The following is a 20,098-nucleotide window of genomic DNA, read 5'->3' on the forward strand; positions in this document are numbered from 1 at the left end:
AGTGGTTGAGTACAAAAGGCAAGAAAATTATGTTCACAAATGTAAAATGATTGTAATCATTAAGGTTATTAAATATCGTGGCCCACCCAAATACAAGGGGCGCACCACTGAGTGTAAAACAAGCTAATGTTGCCTGGAATGCATGTAATAGAAAGGAAGCAAACATAACCCATTTAATCCAGCTGACTATACAATATCAAACTCTTATTTAAAAACATCCCAGGGAAGATGGGGCATGAGAAGAAACGATACCTTGTTGTTTCGAAAGTCTGTTTAACTCAGCTCTGAGATAATGTAGTTTTTTTTGCCGTGCTTCTTGTTCAGCTTTCAACTTCTCAATTTCCTCTATTACCTGGAAAAGGCATAAACCACCATCTTCCTTAGCAAAAGGTAAAGCAACATTGCAAAAATCAATGTGGCAATGTCCATTGCACCTTGAATTCAAGTGATTTTAATAATCACTTTTGAGTAATCATTTGAATAATAATGTAAATTTAGATTTTATCAGAGACAGCATCTCTTTTGTTATATGTTGCATCTGTGTTTATTTTTCAGTGAAGGATCACATTAAAGTTTTGTAGCATTACCTATGTTCTGCTGGGAAGCACTATGGTCTATTGCTAAGCACATTGGTTTGTGCTTAAATTGTAAGCCGCCCTGAGTCTTCGGAGAAGGGCGGGATATAAATGGGATTAAAATAAATAAATAAAAATAAAAAATAAGTAAAATATAAATAAATCACAAACAATGCAGGATAAAGTGTATTTAAACCTATTTAAATTAATGGACTGAAGTATCTGCAATCATGTTTGGAATCAATCAATTCCAACATAATACAAATATTTTAAGCATTTGTAAATGTGTATTAAATAACCCAAATGTATTATGTTCAAGTTAAGCATTATAATTTTACAATTTTTAAATGGTTTTCTTCACTACTGAATGAAAACAAGCAACAATATAAGGAAATTAAAAGTACAGAATAATTTTTCACAATGAACTTAATTCACTTAAAACCCACCTCCAGGGTGTTTGATTTCTTCCTTAGCTAATATTTGATAATTTTAATGTTAATATTTATCATTTTAATCTTTCAATATCTTACATTGTTATTTTCATCATCTTGTAAGCTGCCCAGTCATTTGGTAACAAAATGGGCAGGGTATAAATTTAATAAATAAATCAGCATATTTCCAAGATTATGATCTAGTCCAGCAATCCCCAACCTTTCCAGCTTGGCAGCCTGGTTGTGGGGGGGAGAATAGGACAGTGTGAACAGTAGGCTGGTGCGTACATGCCCACAGCTCGACTTGCAGAAGTTGAGCAGCATACATGTCTGCGCACTGGCTCTGCACTTGCACAGCTCAGTTCCAAATAGGCCACAGCCCAGTAGTGGGGCATGACCTGTGGTTTGGGTACCCTGATCTAGTCTGTTTGATTTTAAAATATTAATTATCCCTTAAATCAGGGTTTAAAACATTTTTAGCTCAAAATATTTCAAGGTTGAAATAAAACGAACTTTTTTTTGACACCACAGCAAAATATTCTATTTTGTCCCTACAATAAAAAAATATTCAAGTTTCTGGTCACAAAAAACAATCTTTAAATGAACTGTTTGTTCATGAAATCAAGCTCAAAACAGCACATATTTTTATAAAGTTGGAATAAAACAACTCAAAACCTGTTGAGTTTTTTCTCAGAAAACACAACCAACCTGACTATTCCAATGGAACATTTCAAGTGAAGCTATTTTGCTCCAGGTTCAGAACAGTATTTCTCATATTATGGAAACACATTTATTTATTTTTTTATTTATTTTAATTCCATTTATATCCCGCCCTTCTCCGAAGACTCAGGGTGGCTTACAAGCTTAGCAGTAGCCTTCATTCTATGTATATGCCTGCTTATTAGGGCTTTCACACACACCCCCAAGCGGCATTATTACAAAGTCAGCTTAATTGCCCCCAACAATCTGGGTCCTCATTTATGAGGTTTGTTTACCAAACCAAGTTTACAGAGCTTATATATGAAATTTAATATAATTAAAATATGAAATGCAATCTAATCAATTTAATTTAAATTCCAGCATAAGCCCCTACATTTTACCGAGTTTGGCACTGCTGGTTATAATTAATCCCCAGAGATTTTCTGGAAGTCAAAAATTCACTTGCTTCCAGAATGCCAGGTGTTTGGGAACCATCTTTATTTCAAGGGCTACGATATTCCAAATAAGTGGGACTTTTACAGAGAATGTCTATTGTTGCACCCCTTTCCACCATACCTCCTGGTAGGTGGAAAACCTTAGCAGGCCTTCCTAGTTGTTTGTGTAGGACAGCTAGAACTATAGAGGAAAGGAATTCCCTAAAACACCAAGATACTAAGCAATATACTGGAAGAGGCCAACGTTCTATTCAGAAACCTGCTGACAGCCAGTGCAGCTCCCACAGCAGAGATGAAATATGGCAGCATCATGACTAACCATCCAATATGCCTTATACTGTGTTCAGCAGCTTAGGTTTTCGAATGGTCTTAAAATAGCCATAATGTAAGCAAAATTCAAAAAAAGAAAATTTAGTGAAATTGAAAAATATACACAGATGCTCAACATTTAGGCCTTTAAATTTTATATTTAAAATATTTATATAAAAGATATATAATAAAAGTACCCACCTTTTGTTTCCTAGAAGCTCGGTTTTTTTCATCAGATATTCTTTCCTTGGAACCTCTTAGTGAAGGTTGAGAGAACTGAGGATGTAATTTTGAATAAGGAGCTACTGTGGGGATTTGCACAAGCACAGAGTCATCCCTTTTGATATCAGGAGTCCCTTTTGCTGTGGAAACTGTCTCAATAACTCTAAGATTGGGTCGTGTTGGATTTGGTGGCACCGTTAGTGTGACAAGCCCATGCATATCTGTAAGCCCAGGATCAGTCTGCTGAGCATACATGGGCCAGCCAGAAGCTGCATAAGCCATGTAGTGTCCATATGCATCATAGCCAGGAGGGGCCATTGTGGGAGGAGGATAGTTTTGTGGTAATTGTGGTGTAGGAAAAGGTGAAAAGCGTGAAAGTCTATACTGGGAAACAGAGGTGGGTGTAGGTGACAAATTAGGAAGAGATGGTGGAGCTGATGGAATTAAAGATAGCGGAGGAACAGATTGCTCAACTGGGTCAACAGGGTTGTCTTGTCCTAACATTTTGTTTGCGTTGTGCTCAGATTTTGTAACAGAGGGTATAACTTTGGATAATGGATAAGAAGCAGTAGGTGAGAGAGAGTGCTTCTGGTTTGATTCTGGAGAATGAGTTTCACTGCGATTGTGGTGCCTCTCCCACATTTCTGGTTTGGAAGAAGCTACTGAATAATGATCAGGTGAACGAGATGACTTTTTTCCATGAAGACGTTCCTGAGTACGAGCAGCAAGTTTCCCTATTTCAGCCACCCCAATGTCAAGACCAATCGTTTTAAGCAAATTATGAATCTTCTCATACTCTGGTCTGGATTCCTCTAATGTTTCTGGTTTTACAGATGACGGAGGTGGAGAACCTACTTTTTGGCTTACAGATTCCTTCCCATCACTCAGTGTTAGTGTTTGAGTAGAGGGAGAGCTGATATTACAGTCATCATCATCATCATCATCATCACCATAAAGAAATTTCTCTTCATCCTCAAGGTCATCAGGAAAACTGTTTCTTCTCTTTTCTTCCGTATTATTAGAGTCTGCCATGACTCCCAAAATGCCCAGAATGCGTGAAAAGCCACTTCCATCCTGGCTGGCTCTTTCATGAGGAAGCAGGAAATCACCAGGCTGGTCAACACATTCTGATGTTGACTCATGAGGCTCTTTCTGTTTTAAAAAATTTTCAGAGTTTTGTTCAGAAGGAAGTGTATTTTGATGTAGACCAGGAAATGGTCTCCAGTCACGCTCAGTGCCTTGCGTTTCCTTACTGGTAGACTCTGCAACTGCACTTTTGTTGAATTGTTTGAGAAAATTCTCTACTTCCAATGAAAAAGGAGCAACACTACTACGCTGGGGCAAAGAAGAATGATTTGAAAGAAGTGGGGGCTCTTTAATAGAGGAAGAGCTGCTAGAAAAGACTTCTGGCTAAAAAAGAAAAAGAATCATTTGTTACTACATTCTATAATTAATGTAATCAATAGTCCATTTCATTAGACAACACCTTCTTATAGTGGATTATAGCCAATAGTTTAAAACAGGGGTCCCCAGCCCCCAGTCCATTGACCGGTACCGGGTCCACATGCCAGCAACCGGTCCACACAAACAAGCAAACCCTCATCCATAAGGATGCAAGCAGCACACAAAATCACACACTCTCCGGTCCGTGGAAAAACCTTTCTCCATGGAACCCGTCCCTAGTGCCCAAAAGTTGAGGACCTCTGGTTTAAAGCCCAAACAGAAAATTGGAAAAAGTTGAAACTGTTTCACCATGTTTCAAAATATTATGTGGTTATTTTTGTCACAGTAAACTATAGATATTGCACAATTATATCTGAGTCTATATCTAAAGTCACAACATTATCTATTTGATAAAGATGCTCAGAGAGCTGCAAAAAATGGTAAGTATCAGATGAATAATGTAACATGCTCCAATGCAGTCCAATCAATTTTCAATGTTGTGCTGCTGAGAAATAAAACTGATAATAATCTTGGTAATAATCATCTCTCTCCCATATAGGACAAGTGAAAGGGTCGAGTTGCCCTCAATAACACTTACACAAAGCCTATTTTAATTGACTTAGTGATCCTCATGCTTATACCTTCATCCTCAATTATTTGGGATCCCCTTACAATATTTTTTTTTAAAAAGGAGAAAAGCTTATGTCAGGGGAATAGCAGAAGAGTACTAATACTAATGATAAATTTGCATTTCAAAATCAAAACCAAACATACAGTTGCAAAAAAAGACCTCAATATAGTAATATACCTGCTAAGATAAGATTGGCCCCACTTTGACACTCTTTCACAAGGCTCTGAAGACATGGTTCTGCCATTGGCCTGGGAATCCCAGAAAGATATGGGGTGCATTAAGGGGCACATTTGATTGCTGTTGCCAGGGGGAGGGGGTTATTGCTTTTTGTATTGTTTTTGTATTGGGATTTTATCCTTGTAAGCCACTGAGTCACTGAGAATGAATTGGCCAGACGTATAAATTTTCATAATCAAATAAAAATTAATATCTACTATTTTTATTTTGTTCTCTAAACATTAAGAGGCAATATTTAGTTTTTACCAAATGTTCATTATTATCAGTAACGTAGATTTTTTTTGGCAGAGTTTTATGTCTGTTTGTAGAATAAACAGACGCTCAGTTTAATAATTAACATTATTTAATTTGGTTACACAGGTAGTCCTTGACTTAAAACTGTTCATTTAATGATTGTTCAAAATTACAACCTTGGGGAAAAAAGTGACTTGCTACCTGTACTCACACTTGTGACTGTTGGACCATCCCCAGGGTCACATGATCACAATTCAAGTTCTTGGCAAGTGGTCACGATTGCCATTTGCTACATTTTTTTGTCAGTTTTGGGCAAAAAACATCCATTGTGAAGCTGTATTCACTTAATATCTATGTGATTTGCTTATGACCATATGATTTATGACTATGATTTGTTTAGGAAGTGCTTTGATTTGCTTAACAACTACCATAAAAATTGTCATAAAATCAGGTCCAACTTGACCTACAAACCAGGAGTTACAATGGAAATTCCAGTCCCAATTGTGGTCGTAAATCAAGGACTACATGATTTTTTCCTGCCATGTAAAATTAAGACCAGATTTAATCTTTCTTTCTCTGTTGAACTTTATCAAGGGGTCTGTGGATTTTGCCTAAAAATAAATTTAAATATTTTATCATTTTAAGACATAAAATCAACCTGAAACCAACACAACAGCAGGTGTTCTTGAACAGCCTATACTGAATATCTATAACAGGGGTGTCAAACTGCCAGCCCACGGGCCACATGCGTCATACTGAAACCGCGCCCATCCCATTGCCAGCAATGGAAAAAAGTCGTGATACATCGCATCATGTGACGCTGCAAGTTTGACACCCCTGATCTATAATCTTCTTCACTGTAGAGGATAGAAAATGTTTGTCCCACAATCACAATCCTTGAATTAGAATTTGTTTAGATACTTGTATATTCTAGGTAATGGAGACCAACTGAGAAAGACCAGAAGAAAGGTTGGGAACAGCTGTGATTCTCAGGGCATTCTTTATGAAAGTGAATAACTGAACAAGTGAATTCAAGGGGAAATGTCTTCATACTTCCATACATTTTATTACAATGAGGAAGAAAACTTCCAAGAAATTAACCACTTGCAATATATCTAATGTAGAGTCATGAATCAATCTGATCAATCTAGAACAAATTATGACACACTGAGATAGATGTTAGTTTAAAATGTGTTACATTTATATATTTTTATTTTGTTTTTTGTTGGACATATTTTGAGATGGGCAGCCATATAGTATGAATGAATGAATAAATGAATGAATGAATGAATGAATGAATGAATGAATGAATGATCATGGCAACAGGTGACTGTAGGAGGATTCCACCATATAGAAGAACCAGATTGGATATTTAAAAAAAAATATCTTTCTAAATCTGTCTTAGCTTCTGGTAATTTGGTCTCTACAAGGTATAACTTCCACTTCTTTAAAACCTATCAGACCATGTTGAAAAGACTACCTTTTAAAGCAGCTTTTTCAACAAAGCCCAGCCTTTTAAGTGCAATCTCTCTGCTAAGCTAATAGAAAGAACATAGCTTTCTTGGTTGCCATTCTATTATATCCATAAATTCATACTCAGTTTCTGGATAATTTCTGGATGACAATACAGGTCTGGAAGAAGACCTAAGGAAATAGAAAACTTATACATAAAGCATTTAGAGCTCAATAGTGACTGCCTCCCAATAAGTACCGTATATACTTGAGTATAAGCCGACTCGAGTATAAGCCGAGACCCCCAATTTCACCCCCAAAAACTGGAAAAAGTTATTGACTCGAGTATAAGCCGATCCGCCGTTCTGCAAGCCTCTGCCGCCAGCAGAGGCTCGATCCGCCATTTTGCAAGCCTGAATACACAGGAATACCCTGTGTAGCCGCGGCTCGTTGGCAGGTCTCCATTCCTCCTGCCGACCTTTGGGGAGGTTTGGGCGCCTCCCCAAACCTCCCCAAACCTCGGCAGGTCTCCGTTCCTCCGCGCAGACCTGCCGACCTTTGGGGAGGTTTGGGCGCCTCCCCAAACGTCCCCAAACCTCGGCAGGTCTCCGTTCCTGTTTGGGGAGGTTTGGGCGCCTCCCCAAACGTCCCCAAACCTCGGCAGGTCTCCGTTCCTCCGCGCAGACCTGCCGACCTTTGGGGAGGTTTGGGCGCCTCCCCAAACGTCCCCAAACCTCGGCAGGTCTCCGTTCCTGTTTGGGGAGGTTTGGGCGCCTCCCCAAACCTCCCCAAACCTCGGCAGGTCTCCGTTCCTGTTTGGGGAGGTTTGGGCGCCTCCCCAAACCTCCCCAAGCCTCGGCAGGTCTCCGTTCCTCCGCGCAGACCTGCCGACCTTTGGGGAGGTTTGGGCGCCTCCCCAAACGTCCCCAAACCTCGGCAGGTCTCCGTTCCTGTTTGGGGAGGTTTGGGCGCCTCCCCAAACGTCCCCAAACCTCGGCAGGTCTCCGTTCCTCCGCGCAGACCTGCCGACCTTTGGGGAGGTTTGGGCGCCTCCCCAAACGTCCCCAAACCTCGGCAGGTCTCCGTTCCTGTTTGGGGAGGTTTGGGCGCCTCCCCAAACGTCCCCAAACCTCGGCAGGTCTCCGTTCCTCCGCGCAGACCTGCCGACCTTTGGGGAGGTTTGGGCGCCTCCCCAAACGTCCCCAAACCTCGGCAGGTCTCCGTTCCTGTTTGGGGAGGTTTGGGCGCCTCCCCAAACGTCCCCAAACCTCGGCAGGTCTCCGTTCCTCCGTGCAGACCTGCCGACCTTTGGGGAGGTTTGGGCGCCTCCCCAAACGTCCCCAAACCTCGGCAGGTCTCCGTTCCTGTTTGGGGAGGTTTGGGTGCCTCCCCAAACGTCCCCAAACCTCGGCAGGTCTCCGTTCCTCCGCGCAGACCTGCCGACCTTTGGGGAGGTTTGGGCGCCTCCCCAAACGTCCCCAAACCTCGGCAGGTCTCCGTTCCTGTTTGGGGAGGTTTGGGCGCCTCCCCAAACCTCCCCAAACCTCGGCAGGTCTCCGTTCCTGTTTGGGGAGGTTTGGGCGCCTCCCCAAACCTCCCCAAGCCTCGGCAGGTCTCCGTTCCTCCGCGCAGACCTGCCGACCTTTGGGGAGGTTTGGGCGCCTCCCCAAACGTCCCCAAACCTCGGCAGGTCTCCGTTCCTGTTTGGGGAGGTTTGGGCGCCTCCCCAAACGTCCCCAAACCTCGGCAGGTCTCCGTTCCTCCGCGCAGACCTGCCGACCTTTGGGGAGGTCTGGGCGCCTCCCCAAACGTCCCCAAACCTCGGCAGGTCTCCGTTCCTGTTTGGGGAGGTTTGGGCGCCTCCCCAAACCTCCCCAAACCTCGGCAGGTCTCCGTTCCTCCGCGCAGACCTGCCGACCTTTGGGGAGGTTTGGGCGCCTCCCCAAACGTCCCCAAACCTCGGCAGGTCTCCGTTCCTGTTTGGGGAGGTTTGGGCGCCTCCCCAAACGTCCCCAAACCTCGGCAGGTCTCCGTTCCTCCGTGCAGACCTGCCGACCTTTGGGGAGGTTTGGGCGCCTCCCCAAACGTCCCCAAACCTCGGCAGGTCTCCGTTCCTGTTTGGGGAGGTTTGGGCGCCTCCCCAAACCTCCCCAAACCTCGGCAGGTCTCCGTTCCTGTTTGGGGAGGTTTGGGCGCCTCCCCAAACCTCCCCAAACCTCGGCAGGTCTCCGTTCCTCCGCGCAGACCTGCCGACCTTTGGGGAGGTTTGGGCGCCTCTCCAAACGTCCCCAAACCTCGGCAGGTCTCCGTTCCTGTTTGGGGAGGTTTGGGCGCCTCCCCAAACGTCCCCAAACCTCGGCAGGTCTCCGTTCCTCCGCGCAGACCTGCCGACCTTTGGGGAGGTTTGGGCGCCTCCCCAAACGTCCCCAAACCTCGGCAGGTCTCCGTTCCTGTTTGGGGAGGTTTGGGCGCCTCCCCAAACGTCCCCAAACCTCGGCAGGTCTCCGTTCCTCCGCGCAGACCTGCCGACCTTTGGGGAGGTTTGGGCGCCTCCCCAAACGTCCCCAAACCTCGGCAGGTCTCCGTTCCTGTTTGGGGAGGTTTGGGCGCCTCCCCAAACGTCCCCAAACCTCGGCAGGTCTCCGTTCCTCCGCGCAGACCTGCCGACCTTTGGGGAGGTTTGGGCGCCTCCCCAAACGTCCCCAAACCTCGGCAGGTCTCCGTTCCTGTTTGGGGAGGTTTGGGCGCCTCCCCAAACCTCGGCAGGTCTCCGTTCCTCCGCGCAGACCTGCCGACCTTTGGGGAGGTTTGGGCGCCTCCCCAAACGTCCCCAAACCTCGGCAGGTCTCCGTTCCTGTTTGGGGAGGTTTGGGCGCCTCCCCAAACGTCCCCAAACCTCGGCAGGTCTCCGTTCCTCCGTGCAGACCTGCCGACCTTTGGGGAGGTTTGGGCGCCTCCCCAAACGTCCCCAAACCTCGGCAGGTCTCCGTTCCTGTTTGGGGAGGTTTGGGCGCCTCCCCAAACCTCCCCAAACCTCGGCAGGTCTCCGTTCCTGTTTGGGGAGGTTTGGGCGCCTCCCCAAACCTCCCCAAACCTCGGCAGGTCTCCGTTCCTCCGCGCAGACCTGCCGACCTTTGGGGAGGTTTGGGCGCCTCCCCAAACGTCCCCAAACCTCGGCAGGTCTCCGTTCCTGTTTGGGGAGGTTTGGGCGCCTCCCCAAACGTCCCCAAACCTCGGCAGGTCTCCGTTCCTCCGCGCAGACCTGCCGACCTTTGGGGAGGTTTGGGCGCCTCCCCAAACGTCCCCAAACCTCGGCAGGTCTCCGTTCCTGTTTGGGGAGGTTTGGGCGCCTCCCCAAACGTCCCCAAACCTCGGCAGGTCTCCGTTCCTCCGCGCAGACCTGCCGACCTTTGGGGAGGTTTGGGCGCCTCCCCAAACGTCCCCAAACCTCGGCAGGTCTCCGTTCCTGTTTGGGGAGGTTTGGGCGCCTCCCCAAACCTCCCCAAACCTCCCCAAACCTCGGCAGGTCTCCGTTCCTCCGCGCAGACCTGCCGAGGTTTGGGGAGGTTTGGGGAGGCGCCCAAACCTCCCCAAAGGTCGGCAGGAAGAACGGAGACCTGCCGAGGTTTGGGGAGGTTTGGGGAGGCGCCCAAACCTCCCCAAAGGTCGGCAGGTCTGCGCGGAGGAACGGAGACCTGCCGATTTTTGGGGAGGTTTGGGGAGGCGCCCAAACCTCCCCAAACAGGAACGGAGACCTGCCGAGGTTTGGGGACGTTTGGGGAGGCGCCCAAACCTCCCCAAAGGTCGGCAGGTCTGCGCGGAGGAACGGAGACCTGCCGAGGTTTGGGGACGTTTGGGGAGGCGCCCAAACCTCCCCAAAGGTCGGCAGGTCTGCGCGGAGGAACGGAGACCTGCCGAGGTTTGGGGACGTTTGGGGAGGCGCCCAAACCTCCCCAAACAGGAACGGAGACCTGCCGAGGTTTGGGGACGTTTGGGGAGGCGCCCAAACCTCCCCAAAGGTCGGCAGGTCTGCGCGGAGGAACGGAGACCTGCCGAGGTTTGGGGAGGCGCCCAAACCTCCCCAAACAGGAACGGAGACCTGCCGAGGTTTGGGGACGTTTGGGGAGGCGCCCAAACCTCCCCAAAGGTCGGCAGGTCTGCGCGGAGGAACGGAGACCTGCCGAGGTTTGGGGAGGTTTGGGGAGGCGCCCAAACCTCCCCAAACAGGAACGGAGACCTGCCGAGGTTTGGGGACGTTTGGGGAGGCGCCCAAACCTCCCCAAAGGTCGGCAGGTCTGCGCGGAGGAACGGAGACCTGCCGAGGTTTGGGGACGTTTGGGGAGGCGCCCAAACCTCCCCAAACAGGAACGGAGACCTGCCGAGGTTTGGGGACGTTTGGGGAGGCGCCCAAACCTCCCCAAACGTCGGCAGGTCTGCGCGGAGGAACGGAGACCTGCCGAGGTTTGGGGAGGTTTGGGGAGGCGCCCAAACCTCCCCAAACAGGAACGGAGACCTGCCGAGGTTTGGGGACGTTTGGGGAGGCGCCCAAACCTCCCCAAAGGTCGGCAGGTCTGCGCGGAGGAACGGAGACCTGCCGAGGTTTGGGGAGGTTTGGGGAGGCGCCCAAACCTCCCCAAACAGGAACGGAGACCTGCCGAGGTTTGGGGAGGTTTGGGGAGGCGCCCAAACCTCCCCAAACAGGAACGGAGACCTGGGGAGGTTTGGGGAGGCGCCCAAACCTTCCCAAACGTCGGCAGGTCTGCGCGGAGGAACGGAGACCTGCCGAGGTTTGGGGAGGCGCCCAAACCTCCCCAAAGGTCGGCAGGAGGAACGGAGACCTGCCGAGGTTTGGGGAGGTTTGGGGAGGCGCCCAAACCTCCCCAAAGGTCGGCAGGAGGAACGGAGACCTGCCGAGGTTTGGGGAGGTTTGGGGAGGCGCCCAAACCTCCCCAAAGGTCGGCAGGAGGAACGGAGACCTGCCGAGGTTTGGGGAGGTTTGGGGAGGCGCCCAAACCTCCCCAAACGTCGGCAGGTCTGCGCGGAGGAACGGAGACCTGCCGAGGTTTGGGGAGACGCCCAAACCTCCCCAAACGTCGGCAAGTCTCCGTTCCTCCGCGCCCTGCCTGCCTGCTTCTTTCCGCTGCGGAAAGAAGCAGGCAGGCAAGGCGCGGAGTTTGGGGAGGTGCGCGCGCACCTCCCCAAACCTCCCCAAACTTCGGCAGGTCTCGGACGGCGGTGGCTTGGGAGAGGTGCGGGCGATCCCGGAAGCACCAAAGCCTCGGCCGCGCACAAGTCCTCGGTAAGTTTTTTTTGTTGACTGGAGTATAAGCCGAAGTGGAATTTTTCAGCCCAAAAAGTGGGCTGAAAAATTCGGCTTATACTCAAGTATATACAGTATTTTCTTCCTTTTCTTCACCATGACCTATTTTAGTGTATCCTGTAAGACTAAAGCAAATCAATACAAGATCATCTTCCCCAATTTTCTCCTTCTGCTTCCATAGCCTTGACACTCTGATCTGAAGGCCAATATAAATCACTAATCAGTTTAACACTTAAGCCTGATTAACCACAACTTTGTTACAAGCTAACATTTGAGTATCTCTGTGTATAGACAATTTGCTCTTTGTATGTTTAATAATCTAAGGTTTGTTTATTGCAGAGAACCACGTGGCAAACCAATCAAAATTCTGGACTGCACATATTAATATGTTTAGTTTTCTATGTTTTATTGTTAAGTGGACTGATGTACATGTTAGTACATTAATTATATAATATTACATGAATCTATAGATAATGTTCATTTTAATATAGGACAATAGCCTTCATCTTTCTTTTCATTTTTGCATAATTATTACTATTTTTTGCAGAATATATAATCTGAATCCTAGGTTAATTCAGCCTCTGCAAAGTTGCACATCTGGATATAATACTTAATGTGACAGAATAAGAAAATGTAATATGGGGCATCCCATGAAGGTCTATGATGGAAATAGAGAACCCTAAAATGTGTAGCTCCTCCCTCATTCTGTAGCAGATAGCAACAAATTGGAAGTGGGGAGTTACATAAAAGCTCATGAGGGTCCTTGGTGCTTTCTGAGCTTGCTTGTTTTCCTGCAGACATTTCATTATCCAAACTAGATTAGGTTAACATCATTAGTGGTAGTCACTAGCCCTGACGATGTTACCTAGTTTGGGTAATAAAATGTCTGCAAGAAAACAAGCAAGCTCAGAGAGCACTAAGGACCCCTCATTTCAACCTGGAGTTATAAATATTCTCCTTTATTGATAGAAAGCCCATCTCTGTATTCTCAGAATATCCAAAGAAGAAAGCTCCAACATCCAGTTAGTTAAAAAAAATCCAAGGATAAAGTGAAAAAGGAAAAATGGAAGAAGAACAGAAAACAAATCCTTACCCAAGGAAACATAAATACAGGAAGGCCAGTTCCCCTCTCTCCACTGTAGAAAATGTACCTTCACAGTAAATCCAGTGCTACATTTCCAACAGTGAAGAAAGGCACCTATAGTGGGACATACCAAAACAATCTTACTATGCAGGAATATGCAGAATGCAATCAGATAAGAGATCATCCTCTGGAAGGTACATTTGCCAAAGGAAACAGAAATTTGAATATTCAGTTTGCAGTGTCTCAAAAATCAGGAAACAGAGCTATGTGCATGTCTCTCCTTGGTGGCCATCAGTAGAAAATAAAGATGAAACCACTGCATTCATAGTTGAGTGTGCTATTAGCTCCTCCAAAGAGCAACCCACTAACATTCCTAAGCCAAAGTCATGTACAGAGACCTTTCTGGATATGGTTGCAATAGAAATCTTGCAACTTAATACAGACTCTTAAAATGACCCAAAGCAGTAATCCAATGCTGTTGGGAAATAGTAGTTAGTAGTTCCTCATATGTTCAAAAAGTCATTCCTCCTCCCGGAAGGCTCCTTCAGGAGCTTTGGGTCAAAAAAATGATTAGTCACAGCTCCTGACTTTGGTGAAAGATGTTAACTGATTTTTAGAATGAACACTGGATCTGGGCAAAGAACAGAAGTTATTACAGAAAGGTTTTTCTTTGAAGACAAAGTGCTAAGTCTGAGAGTTCCTTGAAGACGATAGCCCTCAAAAATATCACTTCCGAACACAGATACAGCATTCAGAAACTTGACAGTTCCAGTGTTGCTGTAGCTAGAATAAAGGACTGCTTTTTGTTTTGTTTTGTTTTGTTGCAAGAACCAAAAACTCTTGACTCTGAGACCAATCCACTATGCCATCCATTTAGGAAAATAACCTAACACACAAATGATGTCCAGAATTTGTTCTAGTCCTGCATACATCTTCAGCCTGGCCCACCAACGTTTTGGAATGCTGCTTTTGACATGCCACTTAACGATTACACGAGACTATTAGTCTGGAAAAGGCTGCACAACCTGGTTTACTGCACACCAGCTTATCAATTCCTTATGATAGTTTTATGAATTTCAAAAGTAATCAATTGTACATCTTGAATTATACAAATTAAGTCAACAATAAACCTTTGAAATATATACTTTGCATATATATATTGTTTGATAAATCTAGCAATACTTCTATCATCATTAAAAACCTTTTTGTGTTTAGTGAATGTGTATTTTTAAACATATGTTTGGAGAGTATGTGTGGCTAGAGCTCCCACTTTTCATCTTGTAGGAGTTCAGTAAAAATTTAGATGGGTATTTTTCTCCATTCAACTTTTTTGTAAACAAGGAATCTTAAAAGCTTGCATATTTTTTTCTGGGAATTTTGTAAGGCTAACAAAGACATTTCCCCAATATCCCCAAGCATATTGAAACTGAACTTGTAGCCATTAAAAAATAATATATTCTTTAAGTTCTAAAATTTAGAAATACTTCTCTAGGATGACCATAATTGCTTAAAGACTTACAGACTGTTGATGCCCTAAATTTTAGCACAAGGGTCCTTATTTCGATCAAATAAAATCAAGTTGATAATTATAAAGGATTCACACTAAATCAACAATCTTCAATGGCATTTTAGAGAAATATGTCCATAAACTAACAGTTGAAATTAAGCGGTTTAAAAAAAAACAGTAACAAAAATGGAGTGGAGTGGTGTCAAACCTGCACAGAATGATCATCCACACGTTTCTTCAAGATCGATTTTTTGGGCATTGCTGGTGCCTCATCAGGTCTATAAAGGTACTGAGGTTCTGAAGATTTCGTTGGATTAGTTGAACCAGTCATTACGTAGCTATTGCCAGACAGTTCCCGACTTAGATTTCTGCTCAGTTCCTCTTCTTTTCTTTTCCTTCTAGCACTTTCAAGTTCGCGAAAATCTTCATTGATATATGTTGGACTTGGACTTCTACTAAAACTTCGTTTACGGTACTTTCGTGTTCTTGACAAGAAACCCTGTGGTTCCGTGTTCATATCAAGTAATCTGTCATCTCTGTCATATCGAGGTCGTTTTGGCTCCCGCCCTCTCTCGTCCAATGCATATAAGGATTTTCTAAGTAGTTCACCTTCCCTGTCAGTTTCTCTTGGTTTATCATCATAGTTCATTCTATAGTCTGCTTGATGGAGGAAAACATCCCTATTGTGATAGTCCTCCTCATGTCTCCTACTGAAAGAACTAGACTGATTTTCCTCACGAGAAGGATATCTCTCAAGGCTCCGACGATGTAAAAGGCTTCTGCTAAATATTGGTCCATCAGCCAAATCATCCCTGATTAGAGAGATACACAAATTATAACATCATTCACAAATTTGAATAGTGGCAGTTGAACAGAGATGTTGAAAAGCAGCCTGCTTGCGCATAATCATTATTTTTCCTTTCAACCTAATGCAGCTAATCCAAAAGTTATACTTTCGCAACAGATTCATTTCCTATCACAAACCAAAATATTTTGTTCTCAATTAAATAACTTCTGAACTAAGTTATTAATGAACAGAGGGAATGGTAAAACATAGGCGTAACCTGCAAATCTATTCACTAAATTTTGTATTCAACTCAGGTTATTTTATTGCTCTCCTCCCATCGATACCTTTTGTTTTCTCTTAATCTATTCCGGAGTGTCCATCAGCCATTAAAGCAGATTTGTCAAGAGAAGGAGAGAAGGAAATTCATGGGGGGGGGGTGTTATTCCATCCACTAGACATAACTAACATTTCAAGGTGGGGGTTAGGCCTTACATAAAGTGTGCACCACAATATCTTGATTTTCAAAGATAGCAGAAAAAGTTATTAGCAGAAAAATAAAAAAATTATATTGTCCTTTTGCCAGCTATAATACCGCAATTTCAGTTTATGCTGAACAGCCACACTTCATCATGTCTACCTCTTAAAGCCATTTTGTCACTGCGTGTTTTTTTAGTTTTGCCAACTTCGCTCATTTCTATCTGTATATTTTCCCCTGCTCTCTGCACCTGTGTTACTATCTTATCATGTAACCATAGTGACTCTCATATGTCCAGCTATGTTTTGGTTTTAGACTGTTTTGTGCCCATGCCGAGAAAAAGTTTCTCACAGTTACTTCCTTACTTTTTCTCTTCTGCCTGATGAGAGAATGTAGTCAGTTTAGGTCTTTTGTTTTCTCATTAAAGGTTTTACAATAGAATATGCCTTGGATTTCCTTTTCTTTGATATTCACCATGCAGATGAACCACGGTCCATCCTCCTCTGGTCGGAATGTTAATTGTTCCGCGACACATTTTACATACTTTCACTTGAAGAATGATATAGCAGTGTACTTGTTTGACCTGTAGCATTGTTTCCTAATTAATGGAAAAATTCATCTAATCTGTTTTTTCTCTTGTTGATTTAGAATCACCTTTCATTTAAATTAGTCCATCCTATGCCATGGAGGTTTTATCATCACATGCTAGAAGTCAGAGAATATGGATGAAAATAGCAATGGCATTCTATTATTCGCTCTGCGTTGATTTATCAAACATAAAGACTTTTGAGCCTGCATTGGTTGCCTGCCTTACTGACTTAGGTTCTTCTTCTACCAACTGTTCACTGGCTACATTATTTCTTTCCAACAACTCCCCTTCACAATGAAAGAAAAAAAAATTCTATCAACCTATATTTGATCTCTCTCCCTAGTATATGTGCTTTTTAAGTTCAAAGGGAGCCGAGAGAGAAATTTGCCAGCTACCTTTTGATATAATACAGCAGACGGATTTGGGAGCTATTGGGAATTCTTACTGACAGTTTTTAATCAAAATCCAATCGTAACTGCTACGTAGCTATTTAATCTCACCTTTCTACACACTACAGAGCTACCATACTGCTTTGACATCTTTCCCACAGCAATATTCAGATGTATCAGTAAATCAGTTTTGTAGAAATCTTGCCCGCATTTTCTTCCATTGCCTCTGTTGTGATAGCATACACGCTTTCATTTTAACATAATAGAATTTAATCCCACCTACAGGTAGATGCTGTTTACCTACAGCAGACATGTCAAACTCGCAACGCCACATGACGTCGCGCAACGTATCGGGACGGGTTTTGCCATTGCCGGCAATGGGATGGGTGTGGCTTCTGAATGATGCGTCCGGCCCACGGGCCGGCAGTTTGAAACCCCTGACCTACAGGTAGATGCTGCAGGAACAAAATTCAAACGTTATGAATACAGTGGCTCTTAATTAGCTCCTATCTCAATTAGAGGGGAAATATTTTGTTACCAGATCTCTAATTCTATGGATTTTTTTTCTTTTCCAGACTCTCTGTTTTATTTTTATTTGTATTACATTTGTATTATATTCTTTTTAACTGATTTTTTATACTTGTTCATTATTTGTATTTATTTATAAATTTCTACACCGCTCATCACAAGTTTAATGAATACATTTTCTTTTAGCTGGAGCAACTCCAACTCTTAATAGTCTCCACTGAAGCCACAATAATTTTTTTTTAAAAAAAACAGCCTTTTAGGATTACAGTTGGAAAACATTTGCAATTTGTATCCCTTATCGTTAACAACATTAAAATTCCTTTAGAATAATATAATTCAAGTGGCATCCAATAGAAATATGCTACTTAGTAAAAATATTTTTCTCACATGGATCATTACAGTATGAAGATGTGTTAATATCAGTGGGTTTAAGAAAATCAAGATTGTCTCAGTATAAAAAAAGAAAAAAATACTCCATTGAATACCACAATGGTGCAAAACATGCTCACTGGATGCAATATGCTGACCATTTTGAAAAAAACAAGCAAAAATATGACTAATTCATATGCTGACCATTTTGAAAAAAACAAGCAAAAATACGACTAATTCATTCATGCCTTGAATAGGAACCTATAATATTGTAACATTGTGCTGAATTCTCAGTTATAGCTTATTTTTAATCTAGTTTTTCTAAGTTTTGCTTAATTTTTGTATCTCATACTGTATTTTATCACTTTATACTTTTACAGTCCTTGACTTATGACCAATGATTTAACAATGTTCAATTTTACAATGGGCTCAGAAAAACTGACTTTATGACCTGTATTCGCACTTACAATTGTCACACCAGCCCCATGGCCATATGATCACAATTCAGGTGTCTGGCAACTGGCATTTATATTTACAACTGGTTGCAACTTTTTTGGCAATTTATGGCAAAAAACCTGGGTTATCTGCTAGGTTCATTTATTAACTATGTGATTCAGTTAGCAACTGCGGTGATTCACTTAACAGCCACCATAAAAATTGTCATATATTGACTCGACTTATGACCATGACTTACAATAGAAATTCCATTCCAATTGTGGTTGTAAGCCAAGGACTACCTGTACTGTACAGGTAGTCCTCAACTTGCAAGAATTTGTTTAGTGACCTTTCAAAGTTACAACACTGCTTGTGATTTATGACCACTGCAGCATCCCCATGATTATGTGGTCAGAATTTGGATGTTTGGCAACTGGTTCATATTTATGACAGTTTTGCAGCGTCCTGAGGTCATGTAATCACCTTTTGCTACCTTTTGACAAACAAAGTCAACGGGAAAATCAAATTCACTTAACAACCGTGTTACTAACTTAACAACTGCAGTGATTCACTTTACATCTCTGGCTAGAAAGGTCATAAGATGGAGCAAAACTCATTTAACAACTGTCTTGCATAGCAACATAAATTTGTGGCTCAATTGTGGTCATAGGTTAAGGACTACCTGCATGTTTAAAAAAAACAGAAAATCAACACTTTTGATTAGAAATAAAACCTTCCCCAAGAATAAGGGATTTTCATTTTCAGCACTGAAATATGTTAAATGACCATTCTATTTGAACGTACATTTGACCAGAGATCACCAAGCAACTTTCATTGCAAACGCATCATGTTATTCAGTGTTCAAAAGGAAACATTTTACCATTATATCACAGATTCATACTATTCAAAAGATTTTTTTCTGAATATAATTTACACATGCCTTTATCTATAATCTTATTGCAAATAGAAAATTGCTAAAAGTAAAAACCATCTGCAGATGACACACAGCCCATATATTGGTTTACAAAAACAGGATGTTTGAATTCTGTTGAACTGTAATCTATTTTCTACATAGGATTTTGCACCTGTAAATTTAGTAAACTTTAATTACTAAACTTTCACTAGGAACAGGAAATTCATTAAGAGCACTTCTTCATTTTTCTCCCCATCTTGTCAAGTTAAAAAAAAAATGGTTTCAGTTCCACATCTGCTCTTACTGCTTATTTCTTAGAGAAGGATCCACTTGATAAAAACAACACATTTTATAATATTACTGTTGATTAAAGACGAAGAACGAGTTCCACCAACAAATAATTTTGCTCATTCGTCAAAATACAGAAATATTTTCAATGCATTTTAACTATTTACATAGATGCTATTCAAGTAAATGCTCTTTACAATCTATTGCTTTCCACTTGGAAAATTATGAAATGAAATAAAAAATAAAATAAAATATTATAATGAAAATTTATTTATTAAATGAAACTTTATTTTCAGTTTTGGAAAATAAAAATAGAACCCAACAGCAGCCCAGTGCTTTGTTTGCACATCTGCCACATAAAAGACAACCATTAGCTGGTAATGGTAGGGACCCTCTTCGCCATTTGCTTTTTAGTAATTATCCAAAAAGGTTAAATCATGGCAACTGGACCAAAGTTTATTAAAACTGAGATGTTTCATTACTCATCCAAGTAACTTCTTCAGTCAAAATAAAAATCTGGGTAGGCAGAGAGCCAAAGAGTCATTGGAATGTACCAACTCTTGCCAGACAAGACTGCAGGGAATTTCTCCCCAAAATGAAGAGCAACATGCAAATCTATCCAGGATAGATTTAAACCATTATATTGTGAACAGTCAAGCACCATCTCCCACTGAGCTGTCATGGTTCTGTTTAATGAGACAGTTCAAACAACATTCAGGCATTGTT

The 20,098-nt window shown here is 43.1% G+C and overlaps 1 protein-coding gene across 5 annotated transcripts in view; it reads right to left on the minus strand.

Annotated features, from left to right (window-relative positions):
- The window catches only part of LOC310643150 (zinc finger protein 318-like), a 40,042-nt gene that overhangs the window by 13,228 nt on the left and 6,716 nt on the right, over positions 1 to 20,098 (minus strand). For all 5 annotated transcript variants that reach the window (XM_083367245.1, XM_083367243.1, XM_083367242.1 and 2 more), the window contains exons 3-5: positions 14,808 to 15,411; positions 2,671 to 4,101; positions 253 to 352 (exon numbers count right to left, since the gene is read on the minus strand). In XM_083367245.1, the coding sequence (XP_083223371.1) occupies positions 253 to 352; positions 2,671 to 4,101; positions 14,808 to 15,411 (2,135 nt within the window). The remainder of the gene's footprint in view (positions 1 to 252; positions 353 to 2,670; positions 4,102 to 14,807; positions 15,412 to 20,098) is intronic.

The sequence above is a fragment of the Vipera ursinii genome (assembly GCF_947247035.1).
Source record: "Vipera ursinii genome assembly, chromosome: 1".
NCBI classification, from domain to species: domain Eukaryota; kingdom Metazoa; phylum Chordata; class Lepidosauria; order Squamata; family Viperidae; genus Vipera; species Vipera ursinii.